The sequence below is a fragment of the Accipiter gentilis genome, chromosome 25 (genome assembly GCF_929443795.1).
Source record: "Accipiter gentilis chromosome 25, bAccGen1.1, whole genome shotgun sequence".
NCBI lineage: Eukaryota > Metazoa > Chordata > Aves > Accipitriformes > Accipitridae > Astur > Astur gentilis.
Genome location: NC_064904.1, coordinates 6,944,794 through 6,963,902, shown reverse-complemented (window position 1 = coordinate 6,963,902; position 19,109 = coordinate 6,944,794). Strand labels below are relative to the sequence as shown.

Sequence of the window (19,109 nt, the reverse complement as noted above, 5' to 3'; positions counted from 1 at the left end):
TGATTTGAGCCTGAAAATTGGTTTAGCCCCAGGCTTAGATTAAAACTGCTCCCTAACCTACATGTATTTTGAAAATGACCTTCTAGACAATACCAAATTCTAATGAACAGAGAGAGAAGGAGGGGGGGTTCTGCAGTTCTCGTAAGACTGTGAGGCTCCTTCATCCTCTTGGGGTCATTTCAGAAATAGCTATAGGTTTAAAAAATCATCTGGAAGTTGCACTGGGGTTTCTCTCCCTGGCTGAGCTCCTCAAGCTGAGCGGTGCTGCACAGCACCAGTTTGGCCAGATGGACTCGCAGACAGAGATGGTGCAACCAGAATCTGTCGCCCCGGCAGCAGAGGGCATGGGGGACCTAAGAGCAGCGGAGTGGATAATTTGGGCTCAAATGTCAATGCTGACCAAGGACCGGAGGAGTGCTGCTGCAGGTCACCATTTCTTGACTAAAAATATTCACTCAAGCAAGTCCTGTGAAGAGAACAATTCTAGTGAAACTAATTTTTCATTCAAGGACACGCTTTTTTTGCTTTTTGTTTAATCCGAATTTGCTCAGTTCAGCCTGAACCGACGCCTGCCCTGTCTGTTTCCTGGGGTTGCCGGCTGGGCTGCTGCTGGCTGGCACGCCTGTGCAATACAAGTCAAGAGTTATAACGGCCAGGTCTATAATTGCCTCTTAAAATTCAGTTATGGCGCTGTTACCTTTAAAGTTTGCATGAAAACAAGCACCGAGTTCTCCGTGCAGCTGGTGTTAAAGCAGAGCATTGCGTGTTTCACCTTTCATTACAGATTAAGGAGCTGACGGGCAACCTCAACAGGAACTCCTCCTCCTCCAGCCTGTCCTCCGGGCCCAGTGGTCCGGAGTCAGACACATCCCACCCCAGCACTCCCAGCGTGGAGAGAAGCATGTCCATTACCGTGAAGGATCAGCGGAAAGCCATCAGAGCCCTTTTAGTCTGGGTTCAGAGGAAAACCAGAAAGTAAGCTAACAAACCCTTGTATAAAACGGTGTTTTGCCACCTGCCCTTTTGAAGCTGAGTCTCTTTTCTCTCTTCTGCCCCGTGTGTGCGTTACCGTGTGATGTGGCTTCTTCTGCTTTTGAAGTTTGTAAGCGTACGGTCTCTGCAGGGGAGTAGATCACAACAGCCGTGTGTCTACAGCGGCCGTCTGACCTTGAAGCCGTATGCATTGCTGGCTTCATGATTTGAGCGTTAAATGTTAACTTGAACTAATCTGCTTGGCACTGTTTAAAACAGGATTGTTCCCTCCACCCCCTACCCCCCGGCTTTCGTGCAGTCTATTTGATATCTTTTGCTAATTAAAGCGTCGGCATCAACAAGGGTCGAACTGAGAAAAAGAAATATATTGAAAGACTTCAGCAACAGCCTTTTAAAGTAAGCAGCAGCCCTGAGGGAACTTCTCTGTGTGCTGCAGAGTGCCTTGAAGGACAGAGCACCTGCTAAGAGTCCCTCTTTCCTCAGAATTAAAAGAGGGGAAGGGGGTGAACCCTAAGTTGCTTCTCATGGATGTGTAACATTTGGGTCCAGTTCCCTTGCTCCACATGTCTCTCTCCTCTTCAATAAAAAAGCAGTTATTTCACCAAAGCATTTTGTCTAGTAATGCTTTAACCTGGTAGAGTTACTGTTGGGTTAAAAAACTTTAGTGTGAGATGTATAGTGCACGTGTAAATGCTTGGAGTATATTTTACATATATTATTATCTGAAGTGATGGCTGCCAGAGACTTTTAAAGAGGGCAAGGGTCAAACTTACTTATACAAGTTGGATAGCTGAATATTTGGCATTTTTGTCTCTTGATGGATTTATATGTCCAAATCTGCCTGTGAACGCAAGTGTTCTGTGTCTAGTGTTGAAGATACACATTTACATCTTAAATACTTGGTCCTGTGGGCCACATCATCCCTTGGTTATCTCCAGTGAAGCTAAGGGTGCTTGTTGTGCAGATAAACTTGTCCCATTGAGATCCGTAGTTCACTGCTGCCAGTACAGACCTTAGAGGAAGCACGCTTTCAGTCCCAAAATAATTCTGATATTGTCACTAACAGGGAGGTAGTACAAGGAAAGCAAGGACCAGAGAAGTAAAGGCCATAGACTTTTCAGTCCAGTCAACGAGTACAAATTGAGAACATCTAATAGGGGAAAATTGTTCTTGCAACTGCTCTATTAAAAACATAATAGCGTCGCTATAATCCTGTTATCCAATGACCTGTGCAGAACTTTCTCTTCTGAGGCTGTATTTCATTGCAAGTTTGATGGTTGTTTTTTCCTCCGAAACTTTGGGCATCTAACACACTTGTGGTTTATACATATACTGACACCATTTGCATTTGGCAAAGCACAGTTTTCTGCTATAGGAGGCCAAGTACACAGGAATGTGAATCATTTATGCTTATGTGTTTAAATATTTAAGTGTTGGCAGTCTTCCCAAACTCTGGCATTAAAATGCTGGAGAGCAACAGAAACAGGAATCACAGAGACATTTGGTTTTGTGAATGTTAAATGTGGTTGCTGAGTTCTTGAGGGCTTTGTTTTTACTAACTACTTCCTACAAGCAGGTTGATGTCAGCTGTTAGCCATACTGATCCAGTTTGTGAATCCTTGTGTTTTATGGATGTATTGTGTGTTTTGAAATCCCAAAAGATCTCAGATGTGACTAGTGCAACTCAGAAACCTTACTTTTAACTTCCAGGAGTCTTTGAAAATTATGATGCCTTTACTTTGGATTTTGTAACAGCACCACCCATGTAAACTATGTAATTCTGTTCAGGTACGGTGTTGCAGTTCAGGACTTTGCCAGCAGTTGGAGGAGTGGTCTTGCTTTCTTAGCTATCATAAAAGCAATAGACTGTACGTTGGTAGACATGAAGCAAGCACTGGAGAAATCATCTCGAGAAAACCTGGAGGATGCTTTCAGCATAGCACAAAATAAGTTGGGTGTTCCTCGACTCCTAGAACCAGAAGGTAAAACGCCTACACCAATTTTGTTGGGTAACATTCAAACTGTAATGAATTCATGAATATTGCATTGTGATACCTACAAAATAACCTCCCAGTGATTACGCTGTTAATGTGATCAGTGTGTTGGGCTGATTGGTAAGAATAATAAAAATGAATTGGTCACTGGCTTATAGTCCTGTGCTTCCAGTCATATTTGTAAGCTCCTTGGGGGCAGAGATCTTACCATAGTTTTAGCTATGTACACTGGTCCTGGTTAATGTTCAGATGCTATGTGACCACTGCATTACTAGTGAGTATTAATCACCACCCTGTCGGCCTAAGAAGTGTCTCAATGCATTAGCACCATTTTGTAATGCCTACAGTCTGCAGAGACTAAATGTCACTCCGTGATGAAGTGTGAGAGTCTGCCATACCAGGAAAATGGGTAGATACGTTTCAAATGTATTTGCATCTCCCAGTTTTTCCTTTACAATGCATCTGTGCACACATATATATTTATATATCTAAATATCAGCATATATGTTTGTATATAAATACATGTATATAAATGGAGCTGCTTCTTGCAGTGTTTTTCATTGAACTCTACTAGACAGGTGTTAGACCTTGATTTTATAATAGAAAGCACAGATTGGTTGGTTGTGCTTTCATGGGTCACCTGTTAGAAGACTGGGCCATCCTGCTAAAAATAAACCTCTGTGCTGTCACTCAACAAGATCACTGTCTAGTGACAACAACATAAATGACAGTATGAAGCTGGATGAAAAGGGACCCTGAGCAGGGTTTGGTATGTGTTTGGAAACAGGAAAAAATGAATGTGAATAAGATGTTGAGAACTCTTTCGAGTACCATCAACAGTGAAAAGTATGTCTCTTATCTGTCAGAAAAAGAAAAGCATTCGTAGCTGTTATTTCTCTCATCATAAAGGCATAAATGTCTGATGATCTGTTCCTCTGCAAGAGTGTTTTAAATCCATGTGTGCTCAAGCCCTTTGTGTCTTGTCTCCACAGATATCATGGTGGAATCACCCGATGAACAGTCAATTGTGACATACGTGGCACAATTTCTGGAACACTTCCCAGAGCTGGAAGGGGTATGTGTTTACTGCTACATCACAACATTTCCTTAGTTTGCTTTGGTGTACTTAATAAAGTCAGATATTGCTGTATTTATCTTCTAGGTTTCTTTCTAAGCTATTTAAAATAAACCACAAACTCAGATTTTATTTTTCACTTTTTTGTTAAATCCAGTCAAATGGGCTTTCATTGGTGATTGCTAAAATGCTTTAGATAGATAGAATTATGCGTGTAAACATTTACATCCAATTATAACTTTCAGAGGTTAGAACTGGTTACATAGGGCACTACTACTTTGCTATATTAGTCTTAAATAAGGCTGAAATTTATTCCTTCATCTATGAGGATTCATTGGACTTTGAATTTCGTTTTGACTTCTATCTTCTCAAGTTTGAGGGCCACAGTCAATCTGAATTTAGCAGGTATCAGACACAAGATACCAGAGGCTGAATCTTGACAATGCAGCAGTCCAAAGCACTCATTGTAAGCATGAAATAAACTGCAGCTTAAAGGACCAGGACTTTAATGCAGGCTATCAAAAATAAATAATTGAGGAGCAAGCAGGGACTGATAGTGTGAGGGATTGACAAAGGTCTTCTGGAGAAACAGAGGATAAACTTAGAGAGGAATAAATGATAGGAGACAGAAAACTTGAGGAAAAAGGGGAAGTCCCAGGAACTGGAGAAGAGAACTGCATGAGTTGAAAAACTGTTCTGGAGGCTTCTTGTACTTCCAGACAAACCTAGTTCAACATAGTCTTTCTGGTTTGAAGGGGTCCCCAAGGAGTATCTGGGTCCCTCGAGTATCGGGTAAGTTTTTGCGCTAGCGTACATGCACATAAATTATGGTTCCTACCCCTCTCATTTCCTGACTGAAGGTTCCAGTTGGTATGTATTTTTTATCTTATAAAATTGGTGGGTGTTACTAAAGTCACTGGAATTAAAATTATTATAATAGTCTAATTATTATTAATAGATCAGATGAGCAATAAGATTTGTTGGCATTTAGACTTGTGTGTATTTTAACGGACAAAGAAAAAAGTCTACTTTTTTTTTTTAATACAGTCTGTTGGAATGGAATAATCTAGTATAGTAATATATTTCACAGTGGATTTAGTGGACTTGTTAGGTTTATTTTATTCCCAGGGTTTGGGATTGTGTCAAAAAGCAGGTGGAGCAGGGAGAGATGAACACATAACAACTGAGGAGTAGGCTTGTCTGCATTCTAATCTTCCTGTACAAGTGGCTTCTTGACGTTGAGCTTTGTTCAAGTCACTTGACTTGCCAAATTGGTTTCCCTACTTTCAAAATAAGTGAGTCATTAATTGGCCATTCACAAGGTAGTGGGATGATGGGCTGGGTAGTTATTCTTTCTGGAGTGTTTGGGAAAAGTAAAATGGTATCTGAGGTATGATTTGTCTTTTAATGGTGTATCATCACTTATAGGAAGACTTTACAGATCCTGACAAGGAGCTTCCAATTGAGTCCACGTATGTCCACATCAAAGACACACCTTCAGAAAAGGAAGGCAAAATCTTGATTTTAAGTGAAAGTGAAGAAAACATGTATACTGTTAATCACGAAAGGAGTCATCCAGCTCCTCCAAAGGTTCATATTCATGACACCCCTGAGAGAATTCCGTCAGAAACCGTTCCTGAAAAATGTAATGGGAAATTGACTCAAGTGTTAGGTGATTCACAGGAAACATCTGAAGAGGAGCCTCAGAGGCCTACCTCACTGAAAATCACAGGATCTGTCAGTTTTGAATCCAATTCCTCTTGGGAGGTTCTAAGTGATAAATTCATGCCAGGTGAAGGGGGCATATCTGATGATCCACTGAAACAGAACGATGACCTTTCTCCAGCTGTTCTGACAGATCAGAAAAATTCTGTTGACTCTTTTGAAGACTACTCTGAAGAATTAACTAAAGAAACCTCTACTGAATATGACAACGAAACTAAGAGCCTTTCGGCCAACACTTCTTCTTTGAGTCCATTATCCTGGACTTCCGGTATACTTACAGATGAATCTATAAATAAAGTAGAAGAGAGCAAACCCCAGAATTCAATTCTTCTACCAGAAGGTACCTCAAAACAAGAAGATACACATAAGTATGTTCTTCATCTAAATGAAGAAATACTGAAGCTTCCACAAAATGAACATACAAAGCAATCACCTGTCTTTGAGACAATAGAAACTAACCATTCTTCACTGAATGGTTCTAATCTCAAAAGCCAAGAACTATCTACAGAGCCTGAAGCATCTGATGACTCTCTCTCAGAGGTACCCAAAAATCCAGAAGACCTGGACAGCTGTGACGAAGTTGAGTCTTCAGCTGAAGTGCTACCCATTTCTTCGAAAGTATCTGTAATACCCCACGATCTCTTTTATTATCCACATTATAATGTTCCCATTGCAGCAGTTTTGAATGCTTACCTTGAGCCTTGTATTGAAGGTTATGGTACGGGAAATGACAAATCTTCTTCTGAAACAGTAACAGGTGTTTTACATGAGAAGGGCTTACCAGAACAGAACTACAAGGAAGATGTTCCAGACCCAGACTTAGGGAATAAGCTAGGTGTCCCTCCATCAGAAATGGATACTGAGAGTGGCGAGGAGGACACAATAGATACTAACAGTCACATGAATTCTTTCGATGAAAAAGAAGTGCCATTACTAGTAGGAGAAGAGTTAGAAATTGAAAACGATGGCAAAAAGGCTGCCAACCATCAAGATTCCACCATTCCGCAACACCCTGAGGTATTTTATTTATTACCAGCATTTCTTTGTGTATATATGGAGGATTAGCATCTGACCTCAATGGTTTTCATTTGCTTTCATTTTGCGGTGCTTTGGAGAAATATGTAAAATGTACTTGGTTTCCTGTCCAGTAATGCTGTTTGCCACAGCCCTCTACTGGAGTGAATAGAATTGCAGATCCCTAAGAAGATCTGACATTAAAAGAGAGTATAAGCCCTAATACTAATAGTACTGCAAAAATGTGGATTTTAATTATGTTTTAAAGTAGTTTGAGGCTCCTGTGTAATCCCTGGGCATAAAAGATGATCACAGACGGTATTTTTAATAATTTGTAATGAGATGAACAGAAAGTAGTATTGTTGATTTAGAAAGGGTACAGGCAAAGGTAATTTTTGTCTGAATCCAAAGAAGTTTGCTTACAAAAACTTAAACCAAGTTGAGTAGGGTAAGTTACATGGGTAAAATGAAGGATTGTCTACACTGGAGGAGGAGAAATAGGGATTTTTGGTAATTATTCTGTGTATTGGATTTAGGCAATTTGCTACTCATCTCTTCTTGCAGACACTGATTTTGGATTGTCTTACATGTTTTCCAGTGCAGTAATTTTAGACAGTGCTTTTCAGGAATAAGTGTCCATTTAATGTTACTCCACATGTTGCTTAGACAAGTTGCTTGACTAGAGTAATGAAGTCAATTTGCTGTTAGCTTCAAAGACTAATTGAGGATAAATTAAAAAAAATCGTAGTGGATTACTTCAAAGACCCATGTCCTGTCATGTCTTCTTACATAAAAAGAACTGACAACTAATTGTATATATGTTGAACTGATGATACTTTATAGCTTAATGTATCCAAAATTATTTTCAAGAAATGAATTGCTTTTTATTCTCTTTAGTGAGACTTTCAGTCTTGTACTACATGCATTTTAACTTCTGAGTAGGCTATACCACTAAGATATTTAGAAGGGTAGGGAAGAAATCTTGTTGTCTAATGCAAAATATTTCTTAATTTCAACAGGCCATAGTAGAATATCTAGAGGATTTATCAGTAGCCATAAAGAGACCAGAAAAAAGTAGTAATAGGGACGAAGAAGGGAAAAATACGATCAAAGCAGAAGACTTGCAAATCTCAGAAGTTGCTACTACTGCTCTGTCACAAGATAAACTGGAAGAAATTGCTGATTGTCAGGAATTTACCAGGTATTTCACATGAACTTTGTCTTAAATACACCTAACTGCTATGGACGCCTGGTCTTTTGAAGCGTGCCCTGTCCACTGGATGTTTCTTGTAGACTTCTTTTAGGAGCAGTGTATTGGGACTCAGTGGTTTCTTCCTGTGTTTATCTTAAACATGTTGAGTGATTCAGTGCCAGTAGGACTTGATTTGACTTTGCTATGTGAACTTTGCTATGCAAAACCCAACAGGAACCCCAGTGCATTTTGAACATGACAGTGTTATAACTGTTTTTCCAACAGAAGAAGCATTTTGTAAAACAGATTAAATATTTCACGTGCATTGTGACACCATGTGGAAGTGTGACATTGCTTCATTCCAACAGATATTTGTTGGCCTTCTTCTCTGTCTTGGAACAAGTGAACAAGGTTGTGGTAGGTTGACCTTGGCTGGCCACCAGGTGCCCACCAAGCCATTCTCTAACTCCCCATCCTCAGCAGGATGGGGGGAGAAAATAAGATGAAGAACTAATGGGTCAAGGTAAAGGCAGTTTAATGAAAAAAAGCAAAGGCCGTGTGTGGAAGCAAAGCAAAAGAGGACACAAAAAAAAATTATTCTCTACTTCCCATTAGCAGCCAATGTCCAGCCATTTCCTGGGAAGTAGGGTCTCAGTAGGCGTAGTGGTTGCTTCAGAAGACAAATGCCTTAATAATGAGTGTGTATGTGTCCCTTTGCCAGCTTCTTCTTTTCTCTTAGGCTTTATTGCTGAGCACAACATCATATGGTATGGAATATCCTTTTGGTCAGTTTGGGTCAGCTGTCCCAGCTATGTCCCCTCTCAACCTCTTGCCCAGCCCCAGCCTACTGGCCTTTGCAGCAGGGTTGGAGAGACAGCCTTGGTGCTCTGCGAGCATTGCTCAGCAATAGCTGAAACACTGGTGTGTTATCAGCACTGTTTTAGCTACAAATAGAAAGCACAGCACTATAGGGGCTGCTGTAGGGAAAGTTAACTGTACCCGAGCCAGACTTGGTACAGAGACACTCAGCTAATTTTACTCCATTCACTTCTGTCCCCTCTTATGTTCTAATTTAGTTCTTAGGTAATGGTTTTGAGTGGGACATGAACTGTGATTTGTTGATGCTTATCACTATAGCAGTCTGATGAACTTGAAAGAGTTTGTTTAGAAAAACCCATTGTCTCCTTCAAGCTCCCTGCAAGGGCTGTCAATTTTTTATTTATATAGATAGCCATAAAACCTGGGGTATACTCTCACTTAAATGTGAATGATGTCAAAGGTGCAAAAACCCTATCAGATACCATTTTTCAGAAAAGATTCCAATCTGAGCGTATGGATTTTTTATCATGGGTCAGATTTTCGTAAATCTAGTTTTTATTAAGTTACTGATAAATTCAAGTCCATATTCTAATACATGCAACAATGCATATTTGTGGTTTTGCATAGCTTAAAACTAGCATGTGCAGTTGCAGTGGCTCTCTTTGAAGTCAAAACAAAACTCAGCTTTATGAATTTAAAAACTTTGCTTTTACATACATTTCAGAACCAGTGACAGTGATTCCAACATTTATCTCCGAAAAAGATCTCCTAATACTTCTGAGGAGGTAAGTATGTGGAAATTTACCTATCGCTGTTTTTCTACATCTCTTAAACTCCAAAACTTCACATACTGTAAAAGGGTCTATTCTATATATAAAGCTCAGTGACAATACAAAAACCCTGTGACTTCTAATAATTTTAGTGCCAAAACCAGGTATAGCTTAAAAGCTTTACTGAACTCTCCTAAATATATGGAACTGAAGCTTATTGAACCCTGAACAAACCCACAAAGAAGCACCTAATATTACAATTAAATCTGTTATAACTTTGAGGCTTACTTCATCATAACTGTATAGCTGCAACATTTTGCTTCGTTGAAGCTGCCTTTATTTGATGCTCCAGTTTCTTTTAGTTTGTGCATTCTCTGTATGTATGTTGGTGTCCTGGTCACAGCCCTGCAAAAATGCTGGGTGTCTCCTGATGTGCACTTTTTATGAAAGATTGGGCTCTTTCCCTGTCCTTCATAGCAGTGGTGTATTGTATTATCTCAATGGCAGCAGCTAACCCTATAATGTGAAACTGCATCCTTCAAGGCAGATGTAATTCACACTGGTTTCTTGAGAGCACACTATACAACTGAGCTCTGGATTTTTATTTTTTAAGTCAGAAGGAAGGGACTTAAAAGGGATCAACAAGCTGGGCACACTGAGCAAGGATAGGAATATGGCTCTTTTCAGCACAAAATAAAATTCTGGCTGTCTTGGAGCTTTAAAGAAATGCTGCCACCAATGTTGAATGAAATGGGGATTTCACACAGATGCTTTAGTTTTGCAACACTGTCAGAGGTACTAGAACTATATATGAATGAGGGAAGCTTTATTCAACTGAATGAAAGTAGTTGAAAGCAAAAAGATCTTATTTCACAACTTTTTCCCTTTTCTGTGTGTGTACCAGACTGCAGTTGTGGATGTGCTGGCAGGGAATAAATTTATAAGCACACTTTCATTTTATTTGAGAAAATGTTAGACATTCTCTGTATAAAATACACACACAATTACCATCTTTGTGAGATGCTGAATTTTATTCTTTTTACATAATCTATTCCTGGTTTGTTTAAGGAAACCTATGGTGTAAACGAGCAGAAGATGACGGATATGGATGAAAATCCATTAATCATCAGGTGAGTCATTCTTATTCAGACAAAGCCTTTTGCAAAGAATCCATAACTCCTAGGTACTTCAAACAATGTTACAAAGGGAAATGAAAATTAACTATAATGGTAGAGACTGACTGGATGTCTTGTGTAACGGCTTGGAGTCCATATTTCCCCATAGGTGTAAGATACAAAACTTCTGTATTGCTCAATCTCCCCCTTGACTAAAATGCTTTTTCTTGTCTTGAGAGGAAAGATTCAGCTGTCTAAGCAAGACTGTGAGCACTTTCCCCACATGGTGGATATTTCAGACCAAGAAAAGAGTGGGAGGACTTCAAATATGAGGCCCTCTGGCAGTGATGACTTTCCAGGTTTGGAAGACTGTCAAGACAATGTTTAGTGTGGTCAGTGCTAGGGAAAGTCGATACTTCAGTGGAGTTCTGGCCTCTGTTAGAGCACCCATGAGTTTTTATAATTTGTATGTGTGTTTAGTTTAGACGTAGGGTGATGGATCCTGAACACAGAGTATGTATCCCTTTGGTATTAAGGTCCACATATCTATTAGAAACAAGGATTGCTTTAGGTTTTCCCTCTCAGTTGATACCGAATAGTACCTCCCAGAACTTCTAGTTAAAATGATGGTGGCATTTAAATGCACAAAACACACAAAATATTATCAGGATCCAGTGTCCTGGTCTCACTTATGCTTCTGTAAAAAAAATACATGAATACCTGTCACAGCTACGCCTGTTTGCAGACTGCTGATATTGAGTAAATTTTGTGTAATACTCGGGTATATATCCAGTATAATATCTGAGCAAGTATGATGCCCCAAGCCAGAAAAAGGACTCATTAAAACAGGCCAAAACCCAGTTTTCTCCAAAAGTGGATTAAAAAAAGGTCTACCAGAGGGTGATTCATGTAGTATTATAAAATTATCAAATGAGTGTACCATCTCATACCTTTTTAAATAAGACCTTTTCTTGTCTTCCGTCAGAGCTCAGTGGTGCTGGCAAAGTCCATCAGGCTTTGCCCTTATGATCCTTATGAGCTGGAATTTTGGAAAGTTGGAATTTTGGAGTTGCCCTAGAAAACCCCAACTGCTAGTTGGTTTCTGGAAGTCTTGGGCTTTTTCTGTTTAATCTGTTTCCTTTAATTCTGTTTAATCTTCTGGTGTCTGACATGAGCAGCTCTGAAAGTTGATGATTTGGTGAAAGTATATCAAGTCAGATACAAGTCAAGTAAAATTGTGGAAGTGTGATATGTCTTGCCCAGAGCTATGTTTACTGTTCTGAATATAAAAGGGCATCTTTTTGACTGATGGAAATCACCTTACATCAAAGGACTGTACTGTAATGGCATGTATTTAAACTACCTGAGAATTTGTCCGGAGTTTTCGGAGGATTAATTGCTATGTACATTTGCTCCCAGAGGAACACACTGTTACAGCCCATTATGCACCTCCTAGTCTAACTTGCACTCCAACTGACTAGATTGAAATGGTTCATTAAACTGCTGTCTTTTAGTCTACCCTCTGATCTTTACAGTAAATATTAACAGTGAGGGTTTCTTCTTCTTTTTCCTGCCTCTTATCAAATTCTCTCCTGTTTTCAGGAAGAAAAAGGACTTGGAAGCAAGTGAGACTCCAGCACCAACTCATGAGATTACGATTGTTGAGCAGCCAGAGCTATTCTACTTCATCATTTTCTTCTGGGTGCTGGTCTACTGCCTTTTACTCCTTCCACAGCTTCTTAGCAACAAAGTTTGAGCTCTGTGAGGTGTGGAAAAATTAAGGACGGTGGTTGGATTGCTTTGTGTATCTGCATATGAATATGTTCCTTCAGGTGAAGCACAAACAGAAATGTAGGACCTGGTATTTGTGTTTATTATCAGGTTGTCCTCAATTCCTCTACTGTTGTGCTATGACAGTGTCTAAGCACATTTTATATTACGATAACTGTGTATATATATATAAAAAGGACCTGATTTAGTAGACGCGATTTTGTACATTTGTGCCTTGCTTTATAAGATGCTAAATAAAACCAGATAATTATCAGTAGAAATATGAACAATTCAGAGCTCTAGTCTTCAAAAATTATTCTTCTGGCTTCAATTACTTACGTAGGGCCTGACAGCTGTGGAAGAGGGGTGGTGGTGACTTGCCCATGAATCTGGCCCACCTGCAAGGGCAAGGCTAGAAATGCTTTTTCAAGTTTTCCGTGCAGTTTGAGAGAGCTGGAGACAGAGCAGAGCTGCAGGTGCTAGAACACGCTGACCCCAGGAATTGATTACAGTTCCAGTGGCAATCTAGTGGAGCAACAAAATCAGGTTGAGGGTTTATTTGGGTAGGGGAGTTTGTTTTTTTAGGATTTAAATTAGTTTTTATCCTGCACCTTTTGTTATGTTTAATTCACAGGAATAAACTGGGTGTGGAGAAGGGTGAAGAACATAGATGCTAGCTCTTTCTTAGGAGGGATGATACAGGAAATCTTAGCCCAGGAACTTCTGTAGAGAATACCTAAAGAAATACACTTTTTGTACATTACTGGTGGTGGCCATCTTTGAAAAGATGTTCAAGAGGCTTAATAATTTTATCAGGAACAGATACCATGGTTTTGGGTTTGTTTTTTTTTTAAAAGTACCTCTCTGCTTTTGAGGCTGCTTCTGCTTCCTTTTCTCTGCTGCTTTTAATTACCAGATCATGTGAAGATTTCTCTTTTTTGAAGATACAAAAAATAGTAGGTAACCTAATTTGCTGAGGCTACTGTTAAGACATAAGTGCACAGTAAAAGGACTAGAAATATCCTTCAAGTGCCCAAATCAACAGACAAAGAAATGACAGATGTAAAACTAAATACAGATAAATGTTGAGAGTTGGTATTGACTTTCTAGTGCAACTGAAGAGACTCTTCTGACTTGCCCATAGACACAGTTGAGCCACTTCTGCATCTTCTAATTTTTGTCCACCTCAGTGATCACTTTAGGATATTTGATTTAGGATTTTTGCCAGAGAAGGTGTACCTGTTCATTACAGGACAAAAGCGAAGTCTTCAATTTAATAGCAGTAACTTTTCTCTGTGTTACTTTTAGTCACTATTTTTCATCAGCACATTTTTAGTTTCATAGTATGCTTTATGTGATTATGTCGTGTTGTTGCTTCCACCTCAAAATTCATAAGGTTGACTGCAATGTGCTTCATAAAATCAGGGTTTCATAATTTACATTGAGTGAAAGTTACAACACGTGGCTATTAAGTTTTACATGTTTTGTTTTAGCATAAGGTGTATCTCTGCCCTGGGTTAGTTTTCAGCTGACCTACTACTACCTGGGATCAGGACACATCAGAATATACAGCAATTTATTTGCAGGTATTTAAAACCAGTTTGTAGTCATGTTATCTGCTGGGGTAATCCTAACCGTCCATCACACTTCATTCTTTTTGGTAAGCATTTTGTTTCCCTGGGATTTTTCTTCCAAGCTGCAGTTAGAATTTAATAGCAGCAGTGCACAGCAGGAGATCTTAAACACTGAAGATAAAATTCTGAACCTTTTTCAGTTAACAGAACGCTGAAATCTTTCCTATTCTGTCCTGTCACTGTTGACTAGAGCTGGATTCACCCCATGAACCTAAAAATAAGATCCTTTGTGCTTGTTGAGGAACAGATCCAAACTGCCCAACTTAATTCAGTGTAAATCAACCTAAGTAAAAAAAATAGTCTTTCATCTTGCTGATGAAAATGTTCAACATGTTCAGTCATCTGATTTTGTGATGCATTAACCTGTTTGTGCTTGTTGGTGAAGACAGGGATACTTTCTTCCAAAAGAAAACCTGTATTAGAGTTTTTGAAGATGCTTCCTTGAAGTAGGCTAAAATATATCATTGGAGGGCTACTGCTTTTTCTCTGAAAGCATAAATCTTAATACAAGAAACTTTATATCCTTATCCTGAAAACCAGTGAATACCAGGCTGGGGTATGGCAGCTATTTAATAGCAGCAAGTAGCAATGTACATCAGTTTGGAATGAAAGTGTTGACAGCTCTTCATTATGTGCCACTCTTCATAGGCTCCTTTGGTTTTTGACAACTTTTTCTGAGCCTTTCTATCTTACTCTCTGGTTCTTCCATGTTTCTTAGTATTCAGCAGAGATTATCTGGAGTTGGATTACAGTCTCTTCATAGAACTTTACAGCTATCAAAGTTCAATCAAGTAAAGTAAGCTCCCTTTTGTCTTCTCTCCTTCTTCCTAAGAAAGTTAATCAGAATCAGGAAGTCTTTGGATATCTCATCTAAACAACTGATACCCATAAAGAATGGAAAAGTGAATAGGAATGCACTGATGCTGGCAACTTCATTACACAGTATTTTCTTTCAAGAGGGAGAAAACCCAGGGGTTTCTTTCTTGCCTCCCACTGATGAACAGTGACTGAAACAGTGAAATGAGCAATTTAAATGACAGCAACCAGCGCTTGTCTTGATCATCTCACCCAATGTTTAAACTGATGTACGCTTTCCAGCCTATCCCATTAGGAGATGGAGATTGTTTCTACTATGCAAAATAGATGAAAAAAATACTAAATTAGTCCATGATACTTGGTAGTAAGTTGCTTTCCATAGTTGGGTTGGTTTGGTTGTGGTTTTGCTATAACAGAAGCAGTCTACCTTACTCAGCCATTCCATGGGTAAGAAGATCCAGGGTAAAGAGTTAAGAGTGATTATACTGGTACGGTCAACTTTGCATGAAAAGAGACTTAACTCTTCACGAGTTTTGCCATTACTTGGAAGCGCAAAAAATGACATCTGCATAAGCAGCAGCTTCCCCCACTTAAATTGACTTGTAGGCCTGCATCTCTTCTTCCACAGTGCAAGATCCAATCCCTCAATGCAAGTGCCCTATTCTAAAAACATTGCTTGTTGTTAGACTTTGTGTCCTATTCTGAGCTTACAGTCTAAAAGCCTGATTGTGAAGCATTCACTATGGCAAAGCCTGTTTCAATTTGCTGGCCAGAGGACTGGCTTGAGGTAGCAGGGGTTTTTAAGGTTGGTGGGCAATCTATCATCTATCCATTTTCCAACAGATATGTGTACTGTCTGAATCAGGAAGTTTTCCCTGAATTTTTGCCCAAGTTTTTGAAAAATGCTAAGCTTGAACTGACCACATTTGGTATTTTGATTTAGCAGCAGAATTCAGATACACAAGTGTACCAGTCTGTTAAGACCGTTTCTAAAACCCATTGTTGTTGAGCAGATGTGTGGGTAGCAGACTATGGTGAAGTGTAAGTGTCAGGAAGTGCTTGAGGATCTGGGTAAAGGGTGTTTGGTGTTCACAGAAGCACCATTAAAGACTGAGAGACAGCTATAACAGGATGGTTCAATGTTATTGTAGTCATGTAACCTAACTGCGAAGTGTTTCATTGTGATTTTATAGAAAGTCTAAGGAAAGATATGCTATTAAAGACAGGACCCCCCCTAAACATTTATGGGGCAGATGTCTTTAGAGTTGAAGAAATTAGTTAAACAGTCACATAATCTGCAAAATGAATTTAATAAAGCCTTTGCCAAATTGTAGGAAATGATCAGTGCACAGATAGGGCAAGCACACATTACAGTAAAAAAACGACAATCACTTTTCAATGCCATGAATATTTTTGATGGATTGAGCTCTAAAATGTTTTTTATTGAGTTTCTAGATTGTAATGAATGTGTCTACAGAATTTTATGCAAAGCTTCAGAGTTCAGCTGTTTTAAAATGATTTTTTTATATAGCAGTGATTATTTTATCTATATATTTAATAGAACTGTAAACCCATTTTAAGATTACCTGTAAAAGTCTATGTATGTGAGATGATTATTTATTAATTATGACTCATGAGAATGAACATTAAGCTATGCATCGGTTGTGTCATCCATTTGAAAACTGGAAACTGCAAACAGGCAAAAAGTTTTTAATGAACAGTAGACTTGAAAAACATGGGAAATGATTGAATACAGCTGTGTGATTCTTAAAGCTGCATAGCAGTATGTCGTTTTGTGACGTTAAACTTTCAACTAAAGTTGCAAAATATACCGAGTGATTAAGCTACTTTCTTCCATTAAAACTTTCTACAGTTGATATTCTACAGTTGAAATTTCTACATGTTGATACTTGGTGTCTAAACACACTTAAATCCTCTACATCTTCTGGAGACTGTCAGGTTACTCCAGCTCAGTAGGACTGTAACTTCTTTATCCAAGCAGTGCTCCATTGAGTTCACGGGGGTACCATGCAATACCCAGCGGGTTTTTTTAGGGTTTTCTGCACTAATCCCCACAGAATCAGACCTTTAGAAGATTAATTTGCCAGTGTATGTGGTATCATATTCAGCCGTCCAACAAGATAATAGTTACAATAGTGCGTTATCACTTATGCTAGCTTTAAGTACTTGTTGTCCCTTCTTGCCAAGCGCAAACTTGAATGCATCCAGTGATGTGTTCAGTTCCTCTACTTCTGTGGAAGTCAATGCAACACATCTGTGTGCTAAGCACACACTACAGGATCTGGCCCTGAGGGGACTTGAATCAACATAAATCACATAGGCCAGAAAGTAGCTGAAGCCTATGCATTGCCCTCAGCGCTGGATCCCCTCAAATCTAATGTACACAAACAATGCCACTGACATCAGTTAACCCCACTGTATGCGTAACTTTTGTTTGCCTAAATTCTGTAGGATCAATCCTCTCTCTTTTAGAAAGTTAACATCCACTTCCATTTTTGATTAAGAGAACAGCAGAGGGGAATGAATGGTTGGAACATGAGGGTGAGGTTACAGGCTGGAATGTGGCCGTGAAAGTTCCCAAACTGCTACAGCAGAAAGCTCTTAGCCTGACAATAGGTTGCCTGCTGTTCTCCATTGAGCTAATAGGTAGTGGATCTGAATGGAGGTAAAAAAACCCCAAGTTTTTGTCTTTCCACATCGTGCAGTTCTTTGTCAGGTAAGTAACATCAAATTCTTCCCCTCGGCATACCACTGCTAACACTAATTTACAGCTGCCCAACTTATGATTGTTCACGTTCCAGGTTTGTATCTAAACAGGACTTGCAGTATGGCTTATTCCCACCCACGCCACCCTAAGATCGTGAAGCTATTCATGCAGGAAGATGGGAGGTATGTGCACATTAAATAATACAGCAAAGTCATATTCTGAGTGGGATAGCTTGCTTAATCTGTCCATCACTTGACACAACTCTAGAGCTCACAAAGGGTGAAAAATTAACTGTTTTATTCTCAAGTGCCACGTCCATTTCTGCGGAACATCAAAGTATTTCTTTCCTCCTCTAAATGAGATGTGGAAAAATTCCTTCCACCTCAGTGACACTTTTGATGACTCCTTTCCAGGCAAATGCTACTGCTGATACTGGAAAACAAGGACTGTGTTAGTTTCTCACCATGAGGGGAATGTCTCTGAAACATAAAATTGGCCCCTGGGTGATAAATATAGTTCTTTCTTCATGAAACAGTTAGAAGGGTCAATAAATTTAATTAATTTTACCTCAGCGAGATATACTAAAACCTACCATTCCAAGAAAGGCTAGATCCTGGCCTTCGCTGCTGTGTTCAGGTCAGGTAATACTTTATTCCCAAAGTAGTTTCATCACTTTCACTGGGCCTTCCTGGAATTGCTTTGATTCATGGAATAGATTTGCTCTGTGTCCAAGGACCAATTTGTACACAGAGGTCCTGGTCTATGGCCATTATTAGACTGTAACAGAAAATCACCATTGTTTAGTTAGAAATGGCTGGTCTGATTTAAATCACATAACTTTCGAATTATATGCTGCTCATTTTTTGAGAGAAATAATGCAGTCATTTTTTAATGCCAAATAATTTACACAATTCAAATAAGTTTATTTTTATTGTAATAAAAAAAATCAACTTCTGCTTTTGTCTTGAACAAAACATATTTTAGTAGGCATACCACTTTGTGCTATTGTATTCTGCTGTGTAAAAAGCTGAAGGAAGTGTTCTACCCTTCTTGTTAAAGTTCTCCAGTTTAAAATCTAATCTGTAAAGCGCTAGTTTGCTAAAGAGTTAATAAGGGACTTCTATCCTGAAGAAATAATTTGTAAGTAAGGAGTGTAATATTTAAAATACATGTTTCTCTTTGGCAAGTGGTGAGGAATTATAGTTATTTAAATGACAACAAATGCTGGGAAGATTTGAGTGGTATCAAAAGATATTCTGAAGGAGATGCATTTTTGTGTACTTTCAAATACATTTCTTCTGAATGCTTTCAGTCAGTGGTATGTATTGAATGTTTGCACTTGTTGCTCAAAGCTAATTTTTGTGAGAGAAATATATTCTTCTGTATAGTTGGTACAATAGAAAAGAAAATGTTTTTAGAAACTGTTAAGCTGTAATAAGAATAGTATTTACTAGTGAATAGTTC

At 39.0% G+C, this 19,109-nt stretch overlaps 1 protein-coding gene across 1 annotated transcript in view; it reads left to right on the top strand.

The window, feature by feature from the left end:
- CLMN (calmin) overlaps positions 1–16,794 on the top strand; it is a 77,818-nt gene extending 61,024 nt beyond the window's left edge. The window contains exons 6-13 of the mRNA XM_049828779.1: positions 785–975; positions 2,782–2,975; positions 3,980–4,062; positions 5,491–6,804; positions 7,821–8,002; positions 9,537–9,597; positions 10,651–10,712; positions 12,300–16,794. Of these exons, the coding sequence (XP_049684736.1) occupies positions 785–975; positions 2,782–2,975; positions 3,980–4,062; positions 5,491–6,804; positions 7,821–8,002; positions 9,537–9,597; positions 10,651–10,712; positions 12,300–12,453 (2,241 nt within the window). The 3' untranslated portion in view covers positions 12,454–16,794. The remainder of the gene's footprint in view (positions 1–784; positions 976–2,781; positions 2,976–3,979; positions 4,063–5,490; positions 6,805–7,820; positions 8,003–9,536; positions 9,598–10,650; positions 10,713–12,299) is intronic.
- Positions 16,795–19,109: the final 2,315 nt, after the last annotated feature.